The sequence below is a fragment of the Blennius ocellaris genome, assembly GCF_963422515.1.
Source record: "Blennius ocellaris genome assembly, chromosome: 19".
NCBI classification, from domain to species: domain Eukaryota; kingdom Metazoa; phylum Chordata; class Actinopteri; order Blenniiformes; family Blenniidae; genus Blennius; species Blennius ocellaris.
In genome coordinates, this window is record NC_137668.1 from 14,400,042 (window position 1) to 14,421,264 (window position 21,223).

General features: G+C 43.4%; 3 protein-coding genes across 6 annotated transcripts; 2 read left to right on the forward strand and 1 right to left on the reverse strand.

Moving 5' to 3' along the window:
- Nucleotides 1-1,708: 1,708 nt before the first annotated feature.
- On the reverse strand, nt 1,709-10,663 carry ythdf3 (YTH N6-methyladenosine RNA binding protein F3). 3 transcript variants are annotated; one of them, XM_080514902.1, is made up of 5 exons: nt 10,552-10,663; nt 9,710-9,734; nt 9,414-9,493; nt 6,310-7,968; nt 1,709-2,725 (listed from the first exon to the last, which is right to left on the reverse strand). In XM_080514902.1, exons 1-5 carry the CDS (start codon nt 10,552-10,554, stop codon nt 2,702-2,704), a joined length of 1,791 nt encoding a protein of 596 aa, XP_080371028.1. In that variant the 5' UTR covers nt 10,555-10,663; the 3' UTR covers nt 1,709-2,701. The 3 variants fall into 3 exon arrangements, with proteins under 3 accessions (XP_080371028.1, XP_080371027.1, XP_080371029.1); XM_080514901.1 differs by having other exon boundaries at nt 10,164-10,585; XM_080514903.1 differs by lacking the exons at nt 9,710-9,734; nt 10,552-10,663 and adding an exon at nt 9,609-9,649.
- A 1,161-nt stretch (nt 10,664-11,824) lies between these two features.
- abhd10b (abhydrolase domain containing 10, depalmitoylase b) lies at nt 11,825-15,156 on the forward strand. Of its 2 annotated transcripts, none has more exons than XM_080514651.1 (5): nt 11,825-11,921; nt 12,270-12,459; nt 13,377-13,488; nt 13,986-14,123; nt 14,236-15,156. In XM_080514651.1, exons 1-5 carry the CDS (start codon nt 11,828-11,830, stop codon nt 14,575-14,577), a joined length of 876 nt encoding a protein of 291 aa, XP_080370777.1. In that variant the 5' UTR covers nt 11,825-11,827; the 3' UTR covers nt 14,578-15,156. The 2 variants fall into 2 exon arrangements, with proteins under 2 accessions (XP_080370777.1, XP_080370778.1); XM_080514652.1 differs by having other exon boundaries at nt 12,273-12,459.
- Nucleotides 15,157-17,811: 2,655 nt separating this feature from the next.
- On the forward strand, nt 17,812-19,548 carry tagln3b (transgelin 3b; the record flags this gene model as incomplete). The annotated part of the gene is made up of 4 exons (XM_080515443.1): nt 17,812-17,991; nt 18,913-19,087; nt 19,218-19,320; nt 19,407-19,548. 4 exons carry the CDS (start codon nt 17,812-17,814, stop codon nt 19,546-19,548), a joined length of 600 nt encoding a protein of 199 aa, XP_080371569.1.
- Nucleotides 19,549-21,223: the final 1,675 nt, after the last annotated feature.

Sequence of the window (21,223 nt, forward strand, 5' to 3'; positions counted from 1 at the left end):
GATTATTTTCGGGTTTCCTATGTTTCAATCTCATTATGTATCCCATTATAGCTAAATAACAAAACATAGCTTTTTTTTCTTTTTTTTTGTAAACACTGCAAAGCTAATATCAGAAATTATTTTGACAACAGTTTCCATTAAATGCAAATATGCTTGATGTCGTTGTTCCTTTTTTTTAACAGGTGTAACATATTTTAGCCTCTGTCTACCTTGATGCAATATTTAACTATACTGTTCAATGTTATCCTCAGATTTACTCCGATGCATAATAGAGCCTATGATTTCACTTTAGAAATTCTGGTTTTTAGTGTATTTTTCTACTTTTAATTGAAATAAAACATTGATGACCTTCTACCACTGCAGGACATGAACTGTGACATCTTAAGTTCATCCCACAGATGGAAATCCAAGGTCAGATTTGTTGCAGCCATGAGAATAATGTCATTACGAGAATGTCCCTGAATTTCAACACCATTCTAACACGGCATCGTCAAGTACGTCCTCTTCGCCCTGTGCAGAAACCGTGCATGAATGTTCCCTTTTGTCCCCCGACCTCACTCACATCCACCTTCATGTTTGTGTTGCTGTGAGTGACGTCCATCACATCAGACTGGCTTTTTATAGAGATTTACAGTCAGCGTCTCAGAAAGTATTTAGCAGTTCACTCAAGTTTAAATACAGATATGCTTAAAACACTCAAATTACAAGCCCTGTATAAAAAAAAGTAAAATAAATGGTGAATGTAAATATAGTAATGTAATGAAGGATCGAAACATAAAATATTGTTGTGGGTAGAGCGAGCTTTAACTGCTTATTGTGCAAATAGTTTTCTTCAATTTCTCACAGTTGTGGTCTTCCCAATCGAAGCTTTGGTACTATTTGTCTGAGGTCTCACGTTGCAACACGTTTCTTTAACCTTCATTTTGTGACATGTTGATACTTGGGACTCCTATATGACCGTTTCATTAATCTTTCAAAGCTTAAAACCTGGATGAAAGAATATCACAAGTATTTCAGTGCGTGTTTAATCTGGGGCAGATTTTGACTCGTTTTTGTGAAATAATTCTTAAATTGCAGTTGTCCAGTGTCGATTGTGTAGTAAGCACACGTTGTCCACGGCTCTGCTGGTCAAGCAGGTCTTCTTCCCGTCGCACGGCTGCCGATCCGGTCCCCGTTTCTGCCTCGTTGAAAGTGCCCTTGAGCAAGACACTAAACCCCCCATTTTGCTTCCAGCAGAAGGTGGGCGTCTTGCTCTGTGATTATTGGTGTTTGTTTACATGTGAAAAAGCCTTTTGAGACTGAGAGCCATCTAGATAGCTAAAGTACATTAATGCCACACAAACTGTAGGAGAGCACGTGTTTCAGTGTCTGCTTTTATATTCAGCAATGGTTTCTAACCATCTTGAGGCAGGTACATTTACTGATGTCATTCTCTTATTTGTCGCACATCTTTTTTTTATTCAAATTATGATTAGACGTGCCCTTTTGGCACTGGTGTACTTCACTCTGCTTGTCATTAATGAGCTCAAATGGCATGAAATGGGAATTTATGCTCCTCTGTTATGCATAAATTGAAGAGGGAGAATTCTGCGGCACACAACTTCATCTCATCAGTAGCTGATTTAATGTGGAAGATTTAACACAGAGAAATCACACATAATAAGGTCAGACTTTGTGGAGACACATTTTTTGGGTAAACAAGTAAACACACCACAGCATCGTTTGCGCTAAACATGAGTAATTTTATTTTAGCTAGTGAGTTACCTAGAAGAGAAAACTGTCACATCCTTGCAGTTGATGTCTTGCCTTTTTACGAGGATCTCTGTCAAGTCAAGTGGGGGAGGGGGGTTGTTGACGCAGAGACGCTCCCAAAAATGCAAAAAAGTTGTGGAGGACAGACAGTCTGATTGAGCCTGAGGTACGGGAGAGTACATCAACATCAGAGCAGCAGGTTTCTCCTCAGACAAATGCACTTCAGAATGACAGAATCACAAGAGAGAACAGAAACAAAAACAAACCAAAGATGTGCACTGGCTGGCGCTTGCCAGCCTGCTGCATAATTATATAATCGTTTGGTACACAGAAATAGATGCCGAACGGAAGGGAACAGGTAAAGGGAGGATACAGCTTGTGATTGGCATTATTGTGTCCCGTTTCCCAATTATTTCAACCCACCTGTCAATTCGTTCACAGCTGAGCATCAGACAGCCGAATACAGATTCAAATATGAGATTAATTTATACACACCTTGTCACTCTTTGCAGGGCCTAATGTAGTACACTGATATCCCAAACATTTGAGGCATTACAAAAATTACAAATAAGCTCAGTAAAATCTTTCGACTACTCTGGTTAGTCAGTTAGTCGCTCACAAACAAAATTAAAGAAGAACAGCGTTAAGAGTTATTGGTAGAGGCTGTTTAGAGGGGCTGAAAGTGCTTTAAAGACAGTTTTTTTTTTTTTTCTTCCCAAAGTGGATTATGCTCTTTTTTTCTCTCTCGTGAGACAGGAACACAAAGTCTGATTCACCAGTCAACGGATACAGATGAGTCCATCTATTGTCATGTTCCAAGTGTTCAGATACATTGTCGTCTTCAGCGGGAAAGATTGTGAGAGCCGTTTTCCTCCTTGTGGTTAGGCAAATTTTATTTAAGGTCCTACGTCATTAGTGTTGCAGTTCTAGCGGAGAGCTTGCTTGAAGGTTACTGTTTATTTCTACTGCGCTCCTAGCAAGAGAAACAAAAACAAAAAGAGATCGTCAGTGAATGGTGACAGCAGAGGAGCAACGGGGGAGAGAAACAAGGCATAAATAGCAGCTGAAAGTGCATCATCAGACATGCTCTCCCGCTTCTCGTTCGGGGGATAATTGTATATTAAAGCCGAATACATTCAATGGCGTCAAGAGATGAAGGCGCACTGCTCCGTGCAGCGGAGTTGGGTTTACACTCAAGGGCACAGCAAGGAAATCTAAAATCGCCGGAGAAATGTGACACGTGTGGCCATTTAAATCCTACACTTGTATTTAAAGATTCCTGATTACACGGTTGTTATGATAGTGCAGTCTGGAAGGCAATCAACGTTGGGTTGAGTTCTTAGAAGAGATTTAATTAGTTATTTTATCGATTTCCATCTTGGTTGATACAAGTCCGCAAACCTCAGGATGACATTTCTATGCACATGAATATGTATTCTTTAAGTCTAACGTGGGAAATGTTAAATTACAGCACAGACTTTGGTAATAAAATGACATCTGATAAATGGAGACAGGGGGCATTTCGAGCCTCTGAGAGCACTTCTATTGCAGTGAAACTACTTGTTAAAGATCTGATAAGCATAAGACTCGATTTCATCTGTACCATTTGTCAAGGGATTGGAAACTTCATAAAAGTACTGAAAGAATAAAGGCAGCATACAGTAAAATTTACTGCTCGGTGTTAACCAAGGAAAAATAAAAATTGGATCTGATTATTCACCAAATCCACCAAAAAAAAGTTAAAAACCCAAAGTGTTTTTATCTACATTCTGTCATCTTTCATTTTGAAAATCCAGCTTCATCCAGAAACTATTGCTGCAGTTTGACTTTCTCTTTATTTAACTATTGGTTTCTGAACCAGAGAACAAAAGTCGAGAAGTATAGAAGTGGGATGGATGATGAGTGCGCAAAAAAAACAATAATCATGTAGCCTGAAAAAATTGCTAACATTTCATACTTTCTGACTAATTTGTATTTTGACGAAGACTTGAGATATGATTGCTTGAATAAGATTGTGTTCACTGTTTAGGGCTAAAATAGGTAAAACAGCAAGCGAGAGAGTATCTGGTGGAAGACAAGCACACTAAAAGCATTTAAAAGAAAGAACTGAGGTATGCACTGACCAAATACACAGCCATGTTTATACTGGGATGAAACCACAGTCAGTATGTATTAAATACACGGTTTAGTCGTTGATACAAGCAAGAGTAATTACAACAACTGAATGTTTCAGTTACTTTCTTTTCTCTTTTCCACTAAACGCCAGTAACGCCCCAGGGATGAATAACGTTGTTAAATCCTGAATCTGGACCCTGTTATTCTGATTTGTGGACAGAATTTCATCAGATCCTTTTAACGGGGGAACAGAAATGGGGGCTTTCATGCATTTTCATGCATCCGAGCATCAACTAAATGTAAAGGTTCCCCGTTGTTGAGGGCAGTTTGCCATAAGTCGACAGAAGTCTTCACGCAATTTAGACACCTGACTGACAATTGTGCGAGGATGGAGGTTATATCACTTAAAATGAAATACAACCTTAAATGCAAGTCAGAACTGAAATAATCACGTCATTTTATTGCTAATCAAATTTGCCCCCCCCAACAAAGTCCCCAGCCTGAAATGGTAATTATGTCTTTTATGTCATAAAAAATCCTGATTATTATCATTCAACTGCTTATAGTACAGCAAAATTTCATTTATTCTAACAGACTGAGCTTCAGTATATTTCCCGAGGAAAGAAGGAGGAACCTATTATGTATTAATGACCCAATTAGTTATGCTACTAAAATCCTGTAATAAGATTTAGTTGGAAAGTTATCCTTTAAAAAAAAAAAAATACATTTTAGAAGGGTGTTTTTGTGCAGGTAGCTGTGCTGGTTTCACACCTCTCGAAGCTCAAAGTTCAAGAAGGACAGGCCAAACAATAGACAACAATTAACCTTGCCACGCGAAGGAGGGCGAGGCCTCAGCAGAGCCGCTCCTGTCATGTAGGAGGTCAGGGCTACAAAAGCGGCGCAGCGCAACGGCTGCACGGCACAGGGTGAAGCTGGCTTTCTACTGACAGGTTGTTTTCAGATGCCTGAAAACATTGACTTGAAATATTTATGAGAGAGTAACCCGCTGCATATTAACAAGGTCAGCAGCGAGGAGTCAATACAGCATCAATGGAGCACCAGCAAGAGAGAGGGGGGGAGTTGGAGAAAAGGAGGGAGTGGGTCATCAGGGCGCTCTTGACGCAATTAGATTAGCATACTGGTGAATCTAAGAAGGGATGCAGCAGAATGATCTCAGCGGTACCATGTTGTTTGCTTTTCAGCGGCTGTTTTTCCACAGCAGTCGCCTCCCTGTTTTCACTCCTTACGCTAAACATTTGTGGTACGCCCCTGTTATTATTGCAACATAGGCCGAGTTCCCTCTCTTTGAAAGGCGTACACTGAGCGTGCTTTTTGCAGACGTGCATTTTAAATTGAAATTTGCTGTGAAAATGTTTTGTTTTTTGTTTTTCTAAATCAACACTGGAATATCCAACACAAACCGCGGCGAGGCAGCCAGTTTGTAGGCCGCCGGCTTATGTTGTTAAAGGCTAATAAAGCATGAGGAGCCTGTTTAGAGCACAGGGGCTTGGTGTTCAAAGGGAGATCAGAGCGTACATCTGCCTTTGTCTGAGAGCAGGAATGCCAGGAATGTGGACTATTTCAGGAAACCTCTATGTGTCTGACTCCACTCGCGCAGATCATCACAATCCAAGCGGCGCAAGATGGCTGATGAAAAATCCAAGTTTACCGAGCCTGCTCGCGAATAATGGTGGAATGTCAAATCTGCTGCCAGGCCTCTGAGAACTTCCGTTTACTGCGCACTGTTCATTCAGTTATAAGATGTTACTCCCTCGAAGTAGGTGGAATAAGATCAGCTGATTACAGTCTGACAATAGCCTGCAGCAGTGACTCAGTGAAAGTTAGTCTTTATTTCCAAGAGAGGCTAACTTAGTGAGGCTTTTCCACTAATTCCTACTCAGCCTGACTTGACTCTTTTCCACTACGTGTCAGTCCCCGCTAAACCAGGTACTTTCGTGGTACCCGCTCGACCCGGGTTCCAAGCGAGCCGAGACGAGTCAACAACGCGAGGTCGGCAGACAGCAGGCCGCCGATTGTCTGGCACATGACGACACAGATGACGACACTCATTCACCCCACAAGTTTTTTTAAACCCAAACGCAGGACAGTGAAACGCAATCGTAACAACCCACATTTAATATTATTAATAAATATACAAAAATATATACTATTTATTTAACTCGTTATTTGAGCCGATATCTAATGCATGTTCGCCCCGCATCATATTGGAGGTGACTACTTGTGCACGACGGGGAAATGCGCCAATGGCCCAGCCCACGCTGTGGCGGTACTATATTGTAATGGCAAGTCAAGTAGAATCAAGGCAAGTTGAGTCGAGTAGGGCTGAGTAAGTACTAGTGGAAAAGCGCCTTAATTGAACTCCCTCATGCATACAAACAAGGCATTTGCAGAGAACGAGGCGCTTATGTGTATTTATCTCACCTTTCTCAGAGACTCCTCTTCTTCCTGACGTTTCTCATAATGTGCAAAGTCGTCAAAGATTGAGGTGGTATGCTTGTAAGTGGCGATAACTTTAAGCACTTGTTTGGCCTTCTCCAGAGGCACTTCCTGAGTGTCCCTGGAGTTAGTCACTGGCTTGTTGTCATTGTTCTCCAGTCTGATGTGACGCAGCTGGTTGTTGGGCACGTCTTTGATGTAAACCCACTTCACCTCAAACTTGCCCTTCCACTTGTCCTGAGACCAGACACCTGCATAGGCATTGTAGTCCACTGGTGAGCGCATCTCGGCCACACCGCAGAAGTGCCCGCTGCCATTGACACTGAACAACAGGTACAGGGGTCCCTTGTTGCCCATCGAGCGATAGGCGCCGTCCAGGCGCTTGTTGCCATGTTCTGTACTGCACCAGATAGAATACTTGATTGAGCGGTGAATGTCATCTTCTGAGTAGCTCTTGATAATGAAAACACGTCCATTTTTCAAGTTCCAGTCAAAGTCTTTGGGGTTGTAGTTGTTGAGGGCACGGAGTTTCTCCAGCACGGGGTGCACCTCTCCAGAACAAGGAGAAGCACTCATTGGGAGTCCACCCCCGAGACCAAAGCCCTCACCCCGGTTCCTAGGAGCCACCCAACGGGTGGGGGGTGGACCAGGCTGATGGGGTTGGTGCTGATGAAGGTGCTGCGGGGGGCCATGTTGGGAGGTAAGGTGCAGGTGTGGTGGGCCAGGGGCAAGAGCCTGGGGATGTTGGGGTGACTGTAGAGACTGGAGATGGAACGGCTGGTGTTGGTGCTGGGGCTGGTGTTGAGGCGGAGGGGGTAAAGGGCTCTGCAGCAAGGGTTGAGGCTGAGCCAAGAGAGGTTGCTGCACCAGGGTTTGGTGAGGCATCATAGTCTGAGCTATTGGGGGCTTGTTCAGAGAACCTTTATCGTCCCAAGTACCAATGTTCATATTGTGCTTTATGGGGGGTGGGGGAATGGCGAGGCCTCCCCCGATCCCGATATTGGCTTTAGGCTTGACCTTGGGCTGTGGCTTCGCTGGCTTCTTGGCAATGGCTGCCCAGGAAGCAGGCTTGGGTACTGACGAGCTGACAGACGGAGGGAGGTTATTGGTCGCCATGCTGCTCATTCCTGCTGTGCCTCCTAAGGGTGAGCCGACCGTTTTGGTGACAGCAGCCACCATATCTGTACCCAGCTTTAGCCCCGCCATACCTTGTTCGATGCTATTTAGGACTGGAACCTTGCTGAGCTGAGTGTCACTTCCAAAACCCCCCTGTCCATCCGTAATGGCCCGACCCAATGAGCTAGGAGCATACCCGTAGCTGTTACTATAGACCGAGCTCTGCGTGGTCTGACCCTGAGAGACACTGGTACCCCAGGTGGAAAAGTCTGCATTACCAGGGAAAAAGTTAAAGCCATGCTGGCCCAGGAAGGGAGGTGTGTTTCCCAGAGCACCTGGCTGGCTAAAAACTCCGTCAGGGATGAAGTGCGGCTCGCCATTGCTCATCTGTCCATAAGTTGTAAGGTAGGACATTGGGGGGTCTCCTCCTGTGGACCACGCAGCCTCTCCCAGAGAGTAGGGGAAACCAATAGATGGAGCATAGTAGCTGGGCATGTAGGGGTCAGACATTGGTGGATAGCTGTTATTCTATAGGGCACAGAAAGACAAACATATGACATGTTAAACATTACCACAAAATAACTACTTGACAAATACAATGCAAACTAAACAAATTGCTTGGTTGTTGTTGTCTTTACTTGCTCTTTTATATGCTATTTTACTGTTGGCATTCTCTGTGGACAGCAGAGAAAGAATTTCACTGTGCAATGAAACATGATTTCTCGCAAAAGGAAATTCTTCTGTACATTAAACAATAAACTTGAATTCATACAAATAGATTGAATGTGTGACTTTGTTTTTCCATGATTGTGTACTACTACATATTATTGCACTTATTTCATAAAATAAGTATCCTCTTAACTTGGGCTTGAGGCCCTTACCAGAAATATCAGCTTTTTTCACATCATTCTCCACAAAGATATCTTCTGGCTTTCATTTCTTTAATAAACATTAGTGTCTCAACTGGTACTCATTCTTTGGTGTATCAACAGTAACTCCATCTGTATTGTGAGGTCTATTGCAAGACTCTTCAACATCTACACCTCCCTAATGTACCCCAGTGCCAACATGGCAGCCTTTGAGTGTGTAATATGTACATTTGATTTAACCGTGTGATTATTTTAGGCTGAATCAACATGGTATTCACAGTGCACTGCTTTTTGGCTTATGAGACAGCGTAAATGCCCGTCTGCAAGTATACCTGTGCAAACACAAAACTTGCAACATGGCAGGCGTGTTCAGTTTTAAAAGCATATCTCATCTGTTGGTCTTTAGGTTTAGATAGCAGTCAAAAAAGTCTTACATAACTGACGAGGGTCACAATTTCAGTTCTGTCTAGAGCTAGAAGTGAAACAAGTAATCCCATAGATCAGGGGTGTCAAACATGAGCCTGTGGGCCAAAGCTGGCCTGCAATCCGCCCTGCCAAACTACCAGAGAAATTGTAAAAACACTAAATAAAATACTGATTATTTTAAACAACAACCTGATATATCGATGATGATGACATGAAAGCGAGCCGCCTCAAAGCCACGTTGTAAGAGTGAGTTTGTAAAAGCATGCATAATGTAACAGGAGAGGATTTTGGGGGGACAATTCACTTTATTTTCCATCAGGAGGGATCATTAAATTGGCTTCATTTTGATATTGCAGAAGTTTCTGATAGTAATTGTTTGGTTTTGGCAAAAATATAGACATTTTCATCAGTCATATACACCCTGTGCCACAACAAAGGAAACATTTAAAGTTTAAAAGTAAAGGTTAATATGGCACTATTTTAATCAGTCTGACCCTCTCAAGATGAAATTGGGCAGCGTGTGGCCCCTGAACGTGTTTGACATTATACTTTGATACACTGCAGGATGTTGTAAGAAACACATAAGCTACTCCTAAAAATTGCGTACAGGCTTTTTTCGGTAGGTGTTTTTAGTTATGTTTTCTAGGTACATTCACTTTCTGGTCACACACATGTTACCTGATTTGTTTGGCCGCTTAGATAAGGCTCAAAATCATCATCATTCACACCATCCTTTTGATGCATTGATCCGTTTTGCACTGAGAACAGAGAGGGGACGTTAATGGATCACATGTGGGGATACAAACTGACTGTGTAAATGTGCTGGGTGAAATCACAAACGAGCTGCAACGTGAAAGCACTGTGAGTAAATACCTCGATAGCATGGATGCTAATTTCAAGTTTAAAAAAAAAAAAAGGAAAAAAAAGCCTGCAATGCCAAACAGGGATGACTTCACCGCAGTTGAAGACCTTACCTTTATTTCCTTGTCCTTTAGGTCTCTGGAATAATGGGCAAGGGGGGGGGGGGGGGGGGTAGAAAGAGAGGAGACTGTTATCAGATCACGACAGGGAAGGAGAAACACACAGACACAGAACAGGCTGTAGATCCCAACGCGATGGCGAGTGACAGTCGACTGGAGTAACCGCCGGGCCGGATGTGAACGTTTATACCGGCTCCTCGGTGTTATTGACCGGATATGTCAAGCGCTCTGACATCCAGTAAACGCTGCCGCATTGGAAACCGGCTCCAGCTAGAGTTGGTTGGTAGTACGGCCGGCCTCCATGGCGGCTAATAGCTATCACACATCAAACACTTTGGAGCCTGTTTGATCCCAAAACACACGAATCACACTCTTCGTGGCGGGGGGGAGGGCAAAGTTTCCCGTCGTCGCGGCTCGACTCGGTTCTGTTCGGCTGGGTAACACGAACCTGATCGATTGCGGTCGCAGACATCCTCCAGGAACCGAAACGGATCGCTGTTTGTGAGACTGTCCACGGCTTCCCCCCCTCCCTCTCTCGCTCTCTCTCTCGCTCCCTCTCTCTCTCACTCTCAGCACTTCAGCGCTTTCCTGGCTCGTTTCTGTCCGATCACACCGTTAACGTTTACAAGGCGACGTATTCCTGCCGTGCTCGAACCCGCCGCTCGGATCCTCTCACTAAGAATAATAATAATATTAAAAAAAACAAAAAAAAACAGCGACTTCGCTCGTGTCTGCGCACGAGGCGTCAACCTCAACGCGTCCGATCCGCGACCACAGACGGTGTTTGGTCAGTCAGTCTTGAAAGTGACTTGTGTCTTTACAGGAATATCCCTCACCATATTCCACAATGGCGGATAGGCTTCTCTTCTTTCTTTTTTTTTCTTTTTTTTTTTTTTTACTCCCGCTTCCGTTCTGTTCTGCTGCTCCGTGACCTTCCGCCTGTGACGCTCTGAGTCATGTTACGAAGTGACACTTCACATGACACCCGCACAAAACACGCAGCAACTTCCCGCACTGCACACATTTAGCCTCCTTCGCGCAGCCAGCAGCACAATAATGTCCTCCTCTCCTCTCCTTCCTCTTGGCTCATCCCAGCCGCACAACACGGACAAAGGACCAAACTTGCATCTGAAGGAGCAAAGTGCGTTTACACACGTATTATTATTATTATTTTTATTATTATTACACATAGCAAGAACGAAAGGTGCATGGATGTCCCAAAATATAGGCACAAATGAAGGATGTTGAAAAATCTAAATCCTGGAAAATAAACAACAGATGCACAAGATGGCTACATATCGTTTCAAGATATTTGTGCTACTCGGGGATTTTTATTTGCATTCTTCATGGGTTGCTGGTTATCCGAGCTACTAGAAAATAAAATCGATATGACATAACTGATAACAAGAACATAAATAGCACTTCAAAATAAAGTTACATGGTGCTTTATGAAAACAAGAAGTAAAAAAAAATGCATAGATAGATAGATAGATAGATAGATAGATAGATAGATAAAACACCAACACGTAGCAGTACTACAAATAATTGTATGCATTTAGATTCATGCAAAAGAAATAATCAACAACAGGCATAATCAACTAAGGGCCTGCAGGCCACATATGGCATCTGATACTGTCCATAAATGGTGATCTAAGGAACAAGGTCAGTTGTCCACATTTTGACCTAATGTCAATTGCAGTCATCATTTAATAAACTAAAACCAAAAGCATTTTAAGGTGAGAGCTATCAAATCGCATGCCTTTTGATTGAATGGGGGTAAAATTGGCCACACAACTCTTGTCAATCCGTTTTAATTAAGCCCTCTGGTAGTAATTATTGTTTTTTAAGGGCCTCTGCTTAAAGCTGACCATCTCTGACTCATGACACATATTCTGTGCCTCAGCAATACACTATCAAATGTCAGATTTGTGTATTACCCCCCATTGTCTGGTCTGCGTCGTATCTGTGCACCAGCACCTTCAGAATATTGTAGGCGCTTTTCATGAAAACGTGTAATTTCAGGTAGTAGTTGTGGCTCAGCCACACTCCATAAATCCGCGAGAGTTGCTGATGCCAAATCTCGCGAGATTTCGCCAGTGGTCCCGGAGCAGTATGGCTGCCGTCGCACTGAGGTCCTGTCGCAGAGGACTTTCACACATTTTAAGTAATGGAGGGCTCGCAGCTTTGTCTTCGAAGCGACTGGAAGGTATGTCAGAGTCTCCGCTTTGGATATTATTTGTTTAATGTCGCTTTTATTTTCGGTATGAGTGTGTTTCGAGGTGCCAGAGGGGGTGTGGCCCCACACAGACTGACGTCCTAAAAAAAATTACGACTTAAACGTTTGCGCTCCTGCGTTAATTGTTTTTTTTAATGATCTGGTTTAGCCCTTAATTAGCTTAAAACATATCTGTAAATTAAAACAAATATTTCAGCATCTGTGTGAAAATCTGTTCACGCTCATCGCCCAGTAACCATGTGGCATTACCTCGATGCGTCTTGTTCTTGTGATCTGGCGTCTCCCTGTACACTGACCAACACTGAACATGGTGTCCAGCAGGAGAGAGGAGGCACAAATCGACTGTTCAGTACGCCTCGCGACCAGACCTCCCGAAGCTGGCCTACAGACGAGTGAAGGGGAAGAGCCCAGGCGTGCTGTTCCTCCCCGGGTACGGCTCCAATATGAACGGGCAGAAAGCTGAGGCGCTGGAGGAGTTTTGTAGGTCACTGGGACACTCGTACCTCAGGTAAGTCATCCAAACGAAGCACTTCATCATATCATCTACGCTTTTGCAGGGATTGTTCATCCAAACCACCTCTTTCACCAAATGCAACCCAAAATACTACTTTTACATGGCATTAAACACAATCAAGGCCAGTGAGTTACACAGCCTCTCTGAAATATGTGATAATATTGCAGCAAGAAATGTGTATACTTTCTGATAAATGTGTTGACCATTAGTGCCACGGATAACAATGAAATGGCATCTAAAAAAAAGAAGCAGCAATTAAAAGGTAGCACACACAGCCATTACACCAAATAGAATTTAGTATTGTTATAATATATTGCTATGATTATAGGTTTGTATAGTGTCATTGTTTTTATATATGCCTTGAAGCAAGTGATCTGCTGTGGATATAATAGCTATGCAATAATAATAATGATGGCAATAACAACAATATGGGGATATATTGGTTTAAAATGGCATTATTATCGATTTTCAGAAATATTCATGTTAATATATTATTCAGTTTGGTTGAGAAGATGAATCACCAGACTTGGAGAAGACACACACACACGCACACAGTGATACCATTCAATCCCCACACATGAAGGTCAATAGCTGATATAGATCTTTAAAATGTTCTGAACTCAAAAACGATCTTTGTTTCAACAGACCTGGAAAAGCTCTCTGTATTAAATTCTAGATCTAAACACCTAAGATATCCACTATTTTCTGTTATAGTTGTATAAATAAAGCTGTTGTATAAATCAGTGGCTCATTTCAGAATCTAAAAACACTTGGCACAATTTCAAGCTTTACCATTTTTACTTGGACTTTTTCACAAATGATCATAACTTTTCTTATTTTGTTTTTAAAGATGTTTGATTGCTTCACCTTGTGATACCTGCAGTGTTTGTTTTAATCGGCGCTGTCTGCAGGTTTGACTACACGGGACACGGGGCTTCAGAGGGAGTGTTTGCAGAAGGAACTATTGGTGTGTGGAAAAAAGACGTCCTCTTTGTGCTGGATGAATTAGTAGAAGGGCCACAGGTAAATATTTCTTTGGGTTTCTCGGTACATGTATACTATCGTCAAGGTTCGCAGAGCAAACTTGTTTTCGGAGGTGAAACCAAAGCGCCCAGGTGTGGTACCTTTGAGGGAAGACTGACGACGTTGCGATTTATGTTGTTCTGCTTAGCTTTTCTTTCGGCAAAGATCAAGCTGGATAGTCAAAATGGCACTTTCTCTATTTTGCACAATTTCGTGGTTTTCACAGCATGAAAATATGTTTATTATATAATCAATAATTGGAAAAATCCAGCAGAAGCAAAACACTTGTATTGTTTGTTTGTTTTTTAATGGTTTCCACTTATTTCATGGTTTCTCCACAAGGTGGCACTGTGTCATTACATATCTGCTCTCTTTGGGACTCCACTGCTTCATTACAGCGTTTGAATCTGCTGTGTCATGTGAAGGATGATTTTTGATGAGATTTTCTTGACGCAAATTATTTGATTTCCAGTTGACATGTGTGTGTTTGCTTGTAGATAATGGTGGGCTCCAGTATAGGGGGTTGGCTCATGCTGCTGGCAGCTATTGCCCGACAAGAGAAGACGGCTGCACTGGTGGGCATCTCCACTGCTGCAGATCACATTGTCACGTCGTTCAACTCCCTCCCAATAGAGGTGGGTGTTTATGATATCGACAAATGTTTCGTTTGTTTGTGTGTGTGGGGGGGGGGGGGGGGGTGGTTTGTACATTTTCTGACTTGGATCTCGTTCATGTTTTAAACGTCAGACACGTAAAGACTTGGAGGAGAAAGGCGAGTGGACGGTGCCCACCAAACACTCAGAAGAAGGCCTCTACAAGTTTAGCATGGACTTCCTGCGCGAGGCGGAAAATCACTGTGTGCTCCAAAGTCCCATCCCCATCACCTGCCCCGTGCGACTCATCCACGGCCTCAAAGACGAGGACGTCCCCTGGCACATCTCCATGCAGGTCGCGGAGCGCGTCCTCAGCCCCGACGTGGACGTCATCCTGCGGCGACACGGCCAGCACCGCATGTCCGACAAGGACGACATCAAGCTCATGGTCTACACCATCGACGACCTCATAGACAAGCTGACCACCATGGTCTAAGGGACGGAAGAAGGAAGGCGCTCGAGATGTTCCCAAGATTTAAGAAGGAAAAGGAGAATGACTATGAACAGGAAAGTCGACCCTCGAGGAAGTTACCAAACAACGGCATGTTTCTCCACCAAATATGACCTTTTTTTCCAGTTTTCCTCTCTGAACTTCCATCTGTCACCGCCATCATGTCAGCATCCCACTACTGTGCAAACTTCACTGAGAGGGAGCTCTCCTTTTAGCTGTTCCCATATCTCTTCAGGTCGCATTTATCTGTGCTCCAGTTTATTGTATAGAGCTTTCTGTTGGTCAGCTGCTCTTAGGTCTGTTATTGTTGCTGTTGCCTCTGTCATTGCGCAAAAAAACTGTTTTGTTTTCCTTCCATCTTTAGTTAGGAACATAGTTTCCCTGTGCCTTTTTAATCACTTTTCACCTGTTTTGGCCAATAAAACCTCTGCACACTAGCGTGCAGGTCTGTAATTTGTGAAACTGCACACACACAGTACATACACTCGGAGAGCTTTATATTAGTTGGATCTTTGAAACACGCCAGCAGCTTCAAAGGGAGGATTTACTTTCTTAATACTAATACTACAGTACACAAGGCTTAAGTGTCATTAGACATGAAGCGAGATTTCAATCATTACTACACAAATATATGAAGATTGAGAAATTAGGGAGCCGATACCTCAACATATGCTAGAAAGTTACAATTTTCAAATTGCAAATGTGATTTTAGACGCTTCAATTTGCGGTTCCACACAGTTGAATTGTTGGCCGCAGCCATCCGAGGTTTATTTTTGTTAGCAGAACATTCTGTTACATGACTCCCCGTACCTGTTGGCCTTTAGCCGGGGGAGAGGCCCGCTGAATGGAGCGGCCGGACTGTTGATTATTAACATGTAATTGGCCACCAGCCGCACTGGGCTCAATGAGGCGAAACCAACCACTTCTCTCTGTCGGATCCACTTAACTGCCGAGGTGACCTTTTAACTCCGGGGCGAGCGACGTCGTCAGTCATGTTAAATGTCTAAGCTAAAGTCAGATGCCATGTGCGGCAGCCCACATGGATGGGTTTTATTTGGCTGCTTGTTTGTTTGCCGAGAAGAGAGCATGTTGTGCTGCGTAGGATAAAGCAGAGCACGACTCTCGCTACGCCAAAGCTTTTATCTCCCGTAAGAAGCGGTGATTTAATAACGGTTGGGGCGTGGATGTCATTGTGCACAATGGACAAAGCTGTAGTGCAGCTGGAGACCATCTGTTTAAAACTTGTCTTATAAAGACAACCGATATTTGAATGTGGAAATCCCATGTTTAGTTTTGTCTTGCTTGGTCAAAGTTTTCAAATCAAAACCACAGACCTTTATGATTGACTTTGTCCCCTTCCACCAAATACGTTTTTTTTCTGGAGCCACAAAATGTATGAAATTGTCAAAACTGGAATAAAGTTAATAAATATTCTTTTCGCATGGAGAGAAATTGAGACTTTGTGACAGAGGCAGAGCTCCAGGAAAAATTTCAGGGACGAGGGGAGGCCTGATCCCAGCATTTGTATATATATATATTTTTATGTTATCATGAAAAATCATCATGAAGGAAATCAGCTGAGAGAGAGACAGCCACACAGTTTTTGAGCTCACCTGATATTGAGAATATTGTGGACCAGACCAGTTGTTATGCTTGTTTGTTTGTTTGTTTTTTCACATCTATTCTAGTTGCATCCTGTAATGAAAAAACAAACAAACATGTAGCTCAGTTGTCTGTGTGAATGTGAGTGTATGTGACATGAATGGATAGCAGCATTGTTAGAAAGATTCATTAAAATAATTCATTAAAATACCAGCTGACTGTATACAATTTAATGTCCCAGCTTGACATTAAAATATTGTGAAAAATATTAGGAAGTCCATCATATGAAAAAAAAAAATGTACAACTTGAAATGAGACAAAACTATGCGCAATGGTATTAAAGTTGGAGGGGGCCGAAGGGGGCAAAGAAAAAAATCCCAGTTTCATCCACTGTACGACGCAGAAAGTCAGCTGAAAGCCTTGCATTGCTGTGACACCAACAACGGCGGCTTTGCTTTTGTGAGCGTTGACTTCGTGCTGCATAAAGCTGATGCTGCACTCCAGTTCTCACTGCGCCCCGGGACGCGGAGTCACGTCGCGCATTCAGCAGCGCGGTGCGCCTCTGGGGACCCCTCCCGGACGAACTGGCGTATAAAAACACATCGGGTCGCCCCTCCCGGACCAAGTGTAGAGCCAGTCTGGCCCTGGCAGGCGTTTGTGCTGCGTTTCATGGATGCTTCCGCTGCCCAGCATCCTCAACCTGCTCAGCTCAGCGGAATTAACGCAGTGACACGGCGCTGACCGCTCTCCGCTCAAGTAAGTGCGTCTTTTTGTGTGTTTTTGAGCGCGTGACGTGTGTTGCAGGACATCACGCCCAAGGCAAGACATGCTGTACCGTGCTACACACTCAGCTTTAGTTTTGTTTAGTCTATGTTTTATTTTTTTTTGGTTTTGGGGTTTTTTTGTGGGTTTTTTTATATTCTAACGTCCATATAATGTTGCCGAAAGTGTATCGTGGTAGTAGATGGCAGGATTGACTACAACATCTCTGTTTTATAAACTCAGAGACGCAGCGAGGACAAATCCAATAACTGACACAAACCTTGCGTATGCGTCAGAGGGACTGACGTAATTTAATTAAAGCATATTGCGGGCTAAAAATAGCGAAGTGTGTGCCGCTGTTGCACGAATGCACGATCGTGCCCAGCGTGATAACTCTGGGCAAATGCATGTTTTGAATTGATTTGGTTCATATTGAGCGTCTGCTGGAGGTCATACATGGACACGAGCATCCCAGCAGCATCCTGCACTCAGGGCGCCGGAAGCGGGCTTGATTGTTACTGTAGCAACGGGAGGGGTCATCCCCGTTCGGGACAGCAGCCAGGGGACCACACCCTTCCCTGCCTCCAGATGCATCTGAGCTTTGGAAGAGGCAGGTGCTGCTCTATGCGCACCAAGATGGTTCACTCACAATGCACCGTTTCATTTTGGCCAATAAAATAAACAAAACCATCATCTCAGAGTAGATATATTCTATGGGTATTTTATAATCAATAAGTATAATGTTGGAACACTTCAGCTGGGTGATTTATGGCCATGCTTTAACCCGATGTGTACATTTCTCTCCAGGGAAAATCTACGTTACGCACAGGGAAGTTGACCGTTTGGAGACTGGCCATGGCGAACCGAGGGCCCAGCTACGGACTGAGCCGCGAGGTGCAGGAGAAGATCGAGCAGAAGTACGACGCGGACCTGGAGCAGCGGTTGGTGGACTGGATAGTCGCGCAGTGCGGAGGCAACCTGGAGAAACCACAGCCAGGGAAGCAGAACTTCCAGAAATGGCTGATGGATGGGACAGTAAGTGGCTGCATGTGGCCTGCCTAAAATAGGGGCCGTTAATGAATTATTGAAGATTCAACATAATAGCTCTGTCACATATAAAATGCAAAAGGCCAAAATAACCAGCCGGATTTATGTGCCCCATTATTTTGGAAAGCTTTAAGTGAACTATTATAATATTGCTCTGATGATCAATTAATGTATCCTTTCAATGCTGTTCTATTTATGTGGTGCCAGTTAACTCACAGTCACCTAACAATGCTGAGACACATTATGAGCACTGACAAAGTATAGAAAACAAACACAAATGCAGTTGTGTTTTATGAGTAACCATTAACAAAGAAAATGACATTTTCAACAAGATTTTCAACGACATTAAAATGTCAAAGTGCTGAAGATGTTGTTCCCCGATAACAGACAGAAGCTTTCTGTGTAAGCGTTGCAGTGAAAAGAGCATTTTAAATTCCTGTCGTGGTTATTGCTCGGGAGATCTTTGTGCTGAGTAATTCCTCAGATGGGAAACTCCTTCTCTTCATTTTGTGACCGCTTAGCCCTAAACGTAATTAACTATTTAATTATAGCATATACTTGTGCTGCACGGTCTTTCTGCTTGACACTTGAGCTGACTCCCGGGAAAGAAAATCCCTCGAAAAATACATCAGACACATCAGTTTTTACGGCAACAATTATCTTAAGTAACAAGAAAGCAATATGCGACGCGTTGCACTTGGTTTGCCAAAGTCAATTCAATATTTTGCCAATGAACAGAAACTCTCAGCGTTCACCGGTTCAATTCAAATACATCTGCATTCTCCTTTTCGCAAGCATTACCACTGGTAGTTAATAAATGTAAAAGGGAGGAGTGGAATGGCTTCGGATACGAACATCTCAGTCCAAAAAATATTTGGGAATTTTTTTAATCTGACCTTTTCGTCTCAGACTCTCTGTAGACTCATCAACAGCCTTCATCCAAGAGGAAAAGAGCCCATCAAAAAGATCCCTGAGACCCAGATGGCCTTTAAACAAATGGAGAAGATCTCTCAGTTCCTGCAGGCGGCGGAGGCTTACGGAGTCACGACCACTGACATCTTTCAAACTGTGGACCTCTGGGAAGGTAAATAGCGGCTGTACAAACAACAGTAGCCACTTACAGTTTTCCGTTTATACATATTTTGTCAGAGTAGTTTCAACAATGCTAAGCTGGAGCTTAATATCACTACATTATAATCCTCCCGTTTCCTTAGGAAAGGACATGGCGGCAGTGCAAAGGACCCTCATGGCTCTGGGGAGTGTCGCCGTAACAAAGGACGATGGGCAATACCGCGGCGACAGAGACTGGTTCCACAGGTACACGAAAACGTTGCCGCAAACAGGAGAACACGCACGCAGTTCTCTGCTTGGGTTACTGAATGTCTTGCTTGTATGCGTTGCAGGAAAGCCCAGGGTTATCGACGAGACTTCTCCGAGGAGCAGCTGCGCCAAGGGCAGAGTTTGATCGGCCTGCAGATGGGCAGCAACCGCGGGGCCTCCCAAGCCGGTATGACGGGCTACGGTATGCACCGTCAGATTATGTAGAACCACCCACCGGCTGACCCGTTCCCACGCTTCCAGACTGTATTTTCTACTAATACCACGGATGTCGTAGCCCTGAAACCTTTCCTAAGCGTTGTAGCACCTGCCATGTTAACCTCAACCCCCCCCCCCCCCCCCTGAAATTGCTGCTTTTGCTAGTCAGAGCGTTTCCTCCATCACTTTTAAAAATGATGTCAAATGCTGTAACCCCTCCTCCATCAAGTCCTCTCCCTACCTTTCGTCACATGCTTCTGCCTATCTTAGTATCGTTAACTGATTTCCAACATTCGCGTGCAAATATCCACCTAATGTGGATCTAAGTCATTAAAGATCCACCTCATAACAACTTTTTTTATTAAGATATCCAACCAATGCAATCCATCAGTGTCATCCACACTGGACTACTGTAAGCCTCTAATTTGAGCATGCTGTATGCAATGTATTTTAATTTACATGATTATTTATTTATATTTATTCCGGTCACTGCTTTAGGATGCTCTGGTACCCTTTGGTATTTTTAGTATTTGAATGAGTGGAGCTGAATGACTGACAGTATTTCTGCTATTTTGACTGAAGACTCGTTGCGGTATTCTCTGTAACCAAATCAACCCTCTGCTGTGCCTGGTTACGGGTCAGGACGAAGACTGCTGGGTTTTAACGTGTTGATATGGTGTCATTCATTCTGAGCCATGCCTTTATCAGTTTGCTCGATAACACGCGTGTCCATGTTGTGTCCTGTTCGTTTGCAACAAGCAAGAATGTGCAGCCGCCAACATGTATAACGGTGAAGTCTCAGTTTCTGGTGAATGTACACTTTTTGTGTGTGTTTTGTTTATATTTTTTTAAAATACATTTATATCTGGAAGCTTGTAAGAAGAACTACGAAAACAACAAAATAAAATATGAGAAAAGATGCCTGCTGTCAGTCTGTGTTCAATGTAATTTCGCCGGGTACGTCTGGGGAGTACACTCTCTGCTTAGAATGTGGGGGTGTTATTTTCCTTATCTTGGTTTTATGTTCCAGCTCCTCCCTTGTGCCCATCCCCTCCTTCTCCTCTCACTGCACACAATCTAATAAAGTGTCAGCAGCACAACATCACTATTGGGACGCTGGTTTCTGATTCAAGCCTGTGTGTCAGCGAGCTTTTACCTTGCTGAGTGACTGAGTCCGATATTTTGTGCTTTTCCCCCCCTTTGGTATGCAAAAAGTACTTTCGTACTTTCTTTCTTTCTTTCCCAGATTCTAGGCATTCATCGACCAACATCCTCTCGTCGGCCATGGGTAACGCACCTAGCAGCTAGAAAACATCTGAGGCAGTCTTATCACCAAGGCATTAAGATAAGCAGAAGCTTTTTCGGGCCTCTCTTGAGGTTACGCTGGGTTTTGGAGCACAAAGGCTGACATTTTTTTTGACCATGATCCAGTTTATTGTGCCATTTTCCATCCTAATTGGTGCTTTTTAAAATACCCAAATTAACATTTTAGCTTTCAAATGTCAACCAGTGAAAAACGTCTGACGTTTAAATCAACCGAAACTTTTTTTTTTTAACGGTTCACTATTAAAAATGTCATACTTTCCCCAGGAATGTGTCACATGTCAGTACACAGTATTTGCCTGACGGGATATATTACATTGTACCAAAAGCGAGTGAGACTTTGCTCTATTTTCCTTGACTC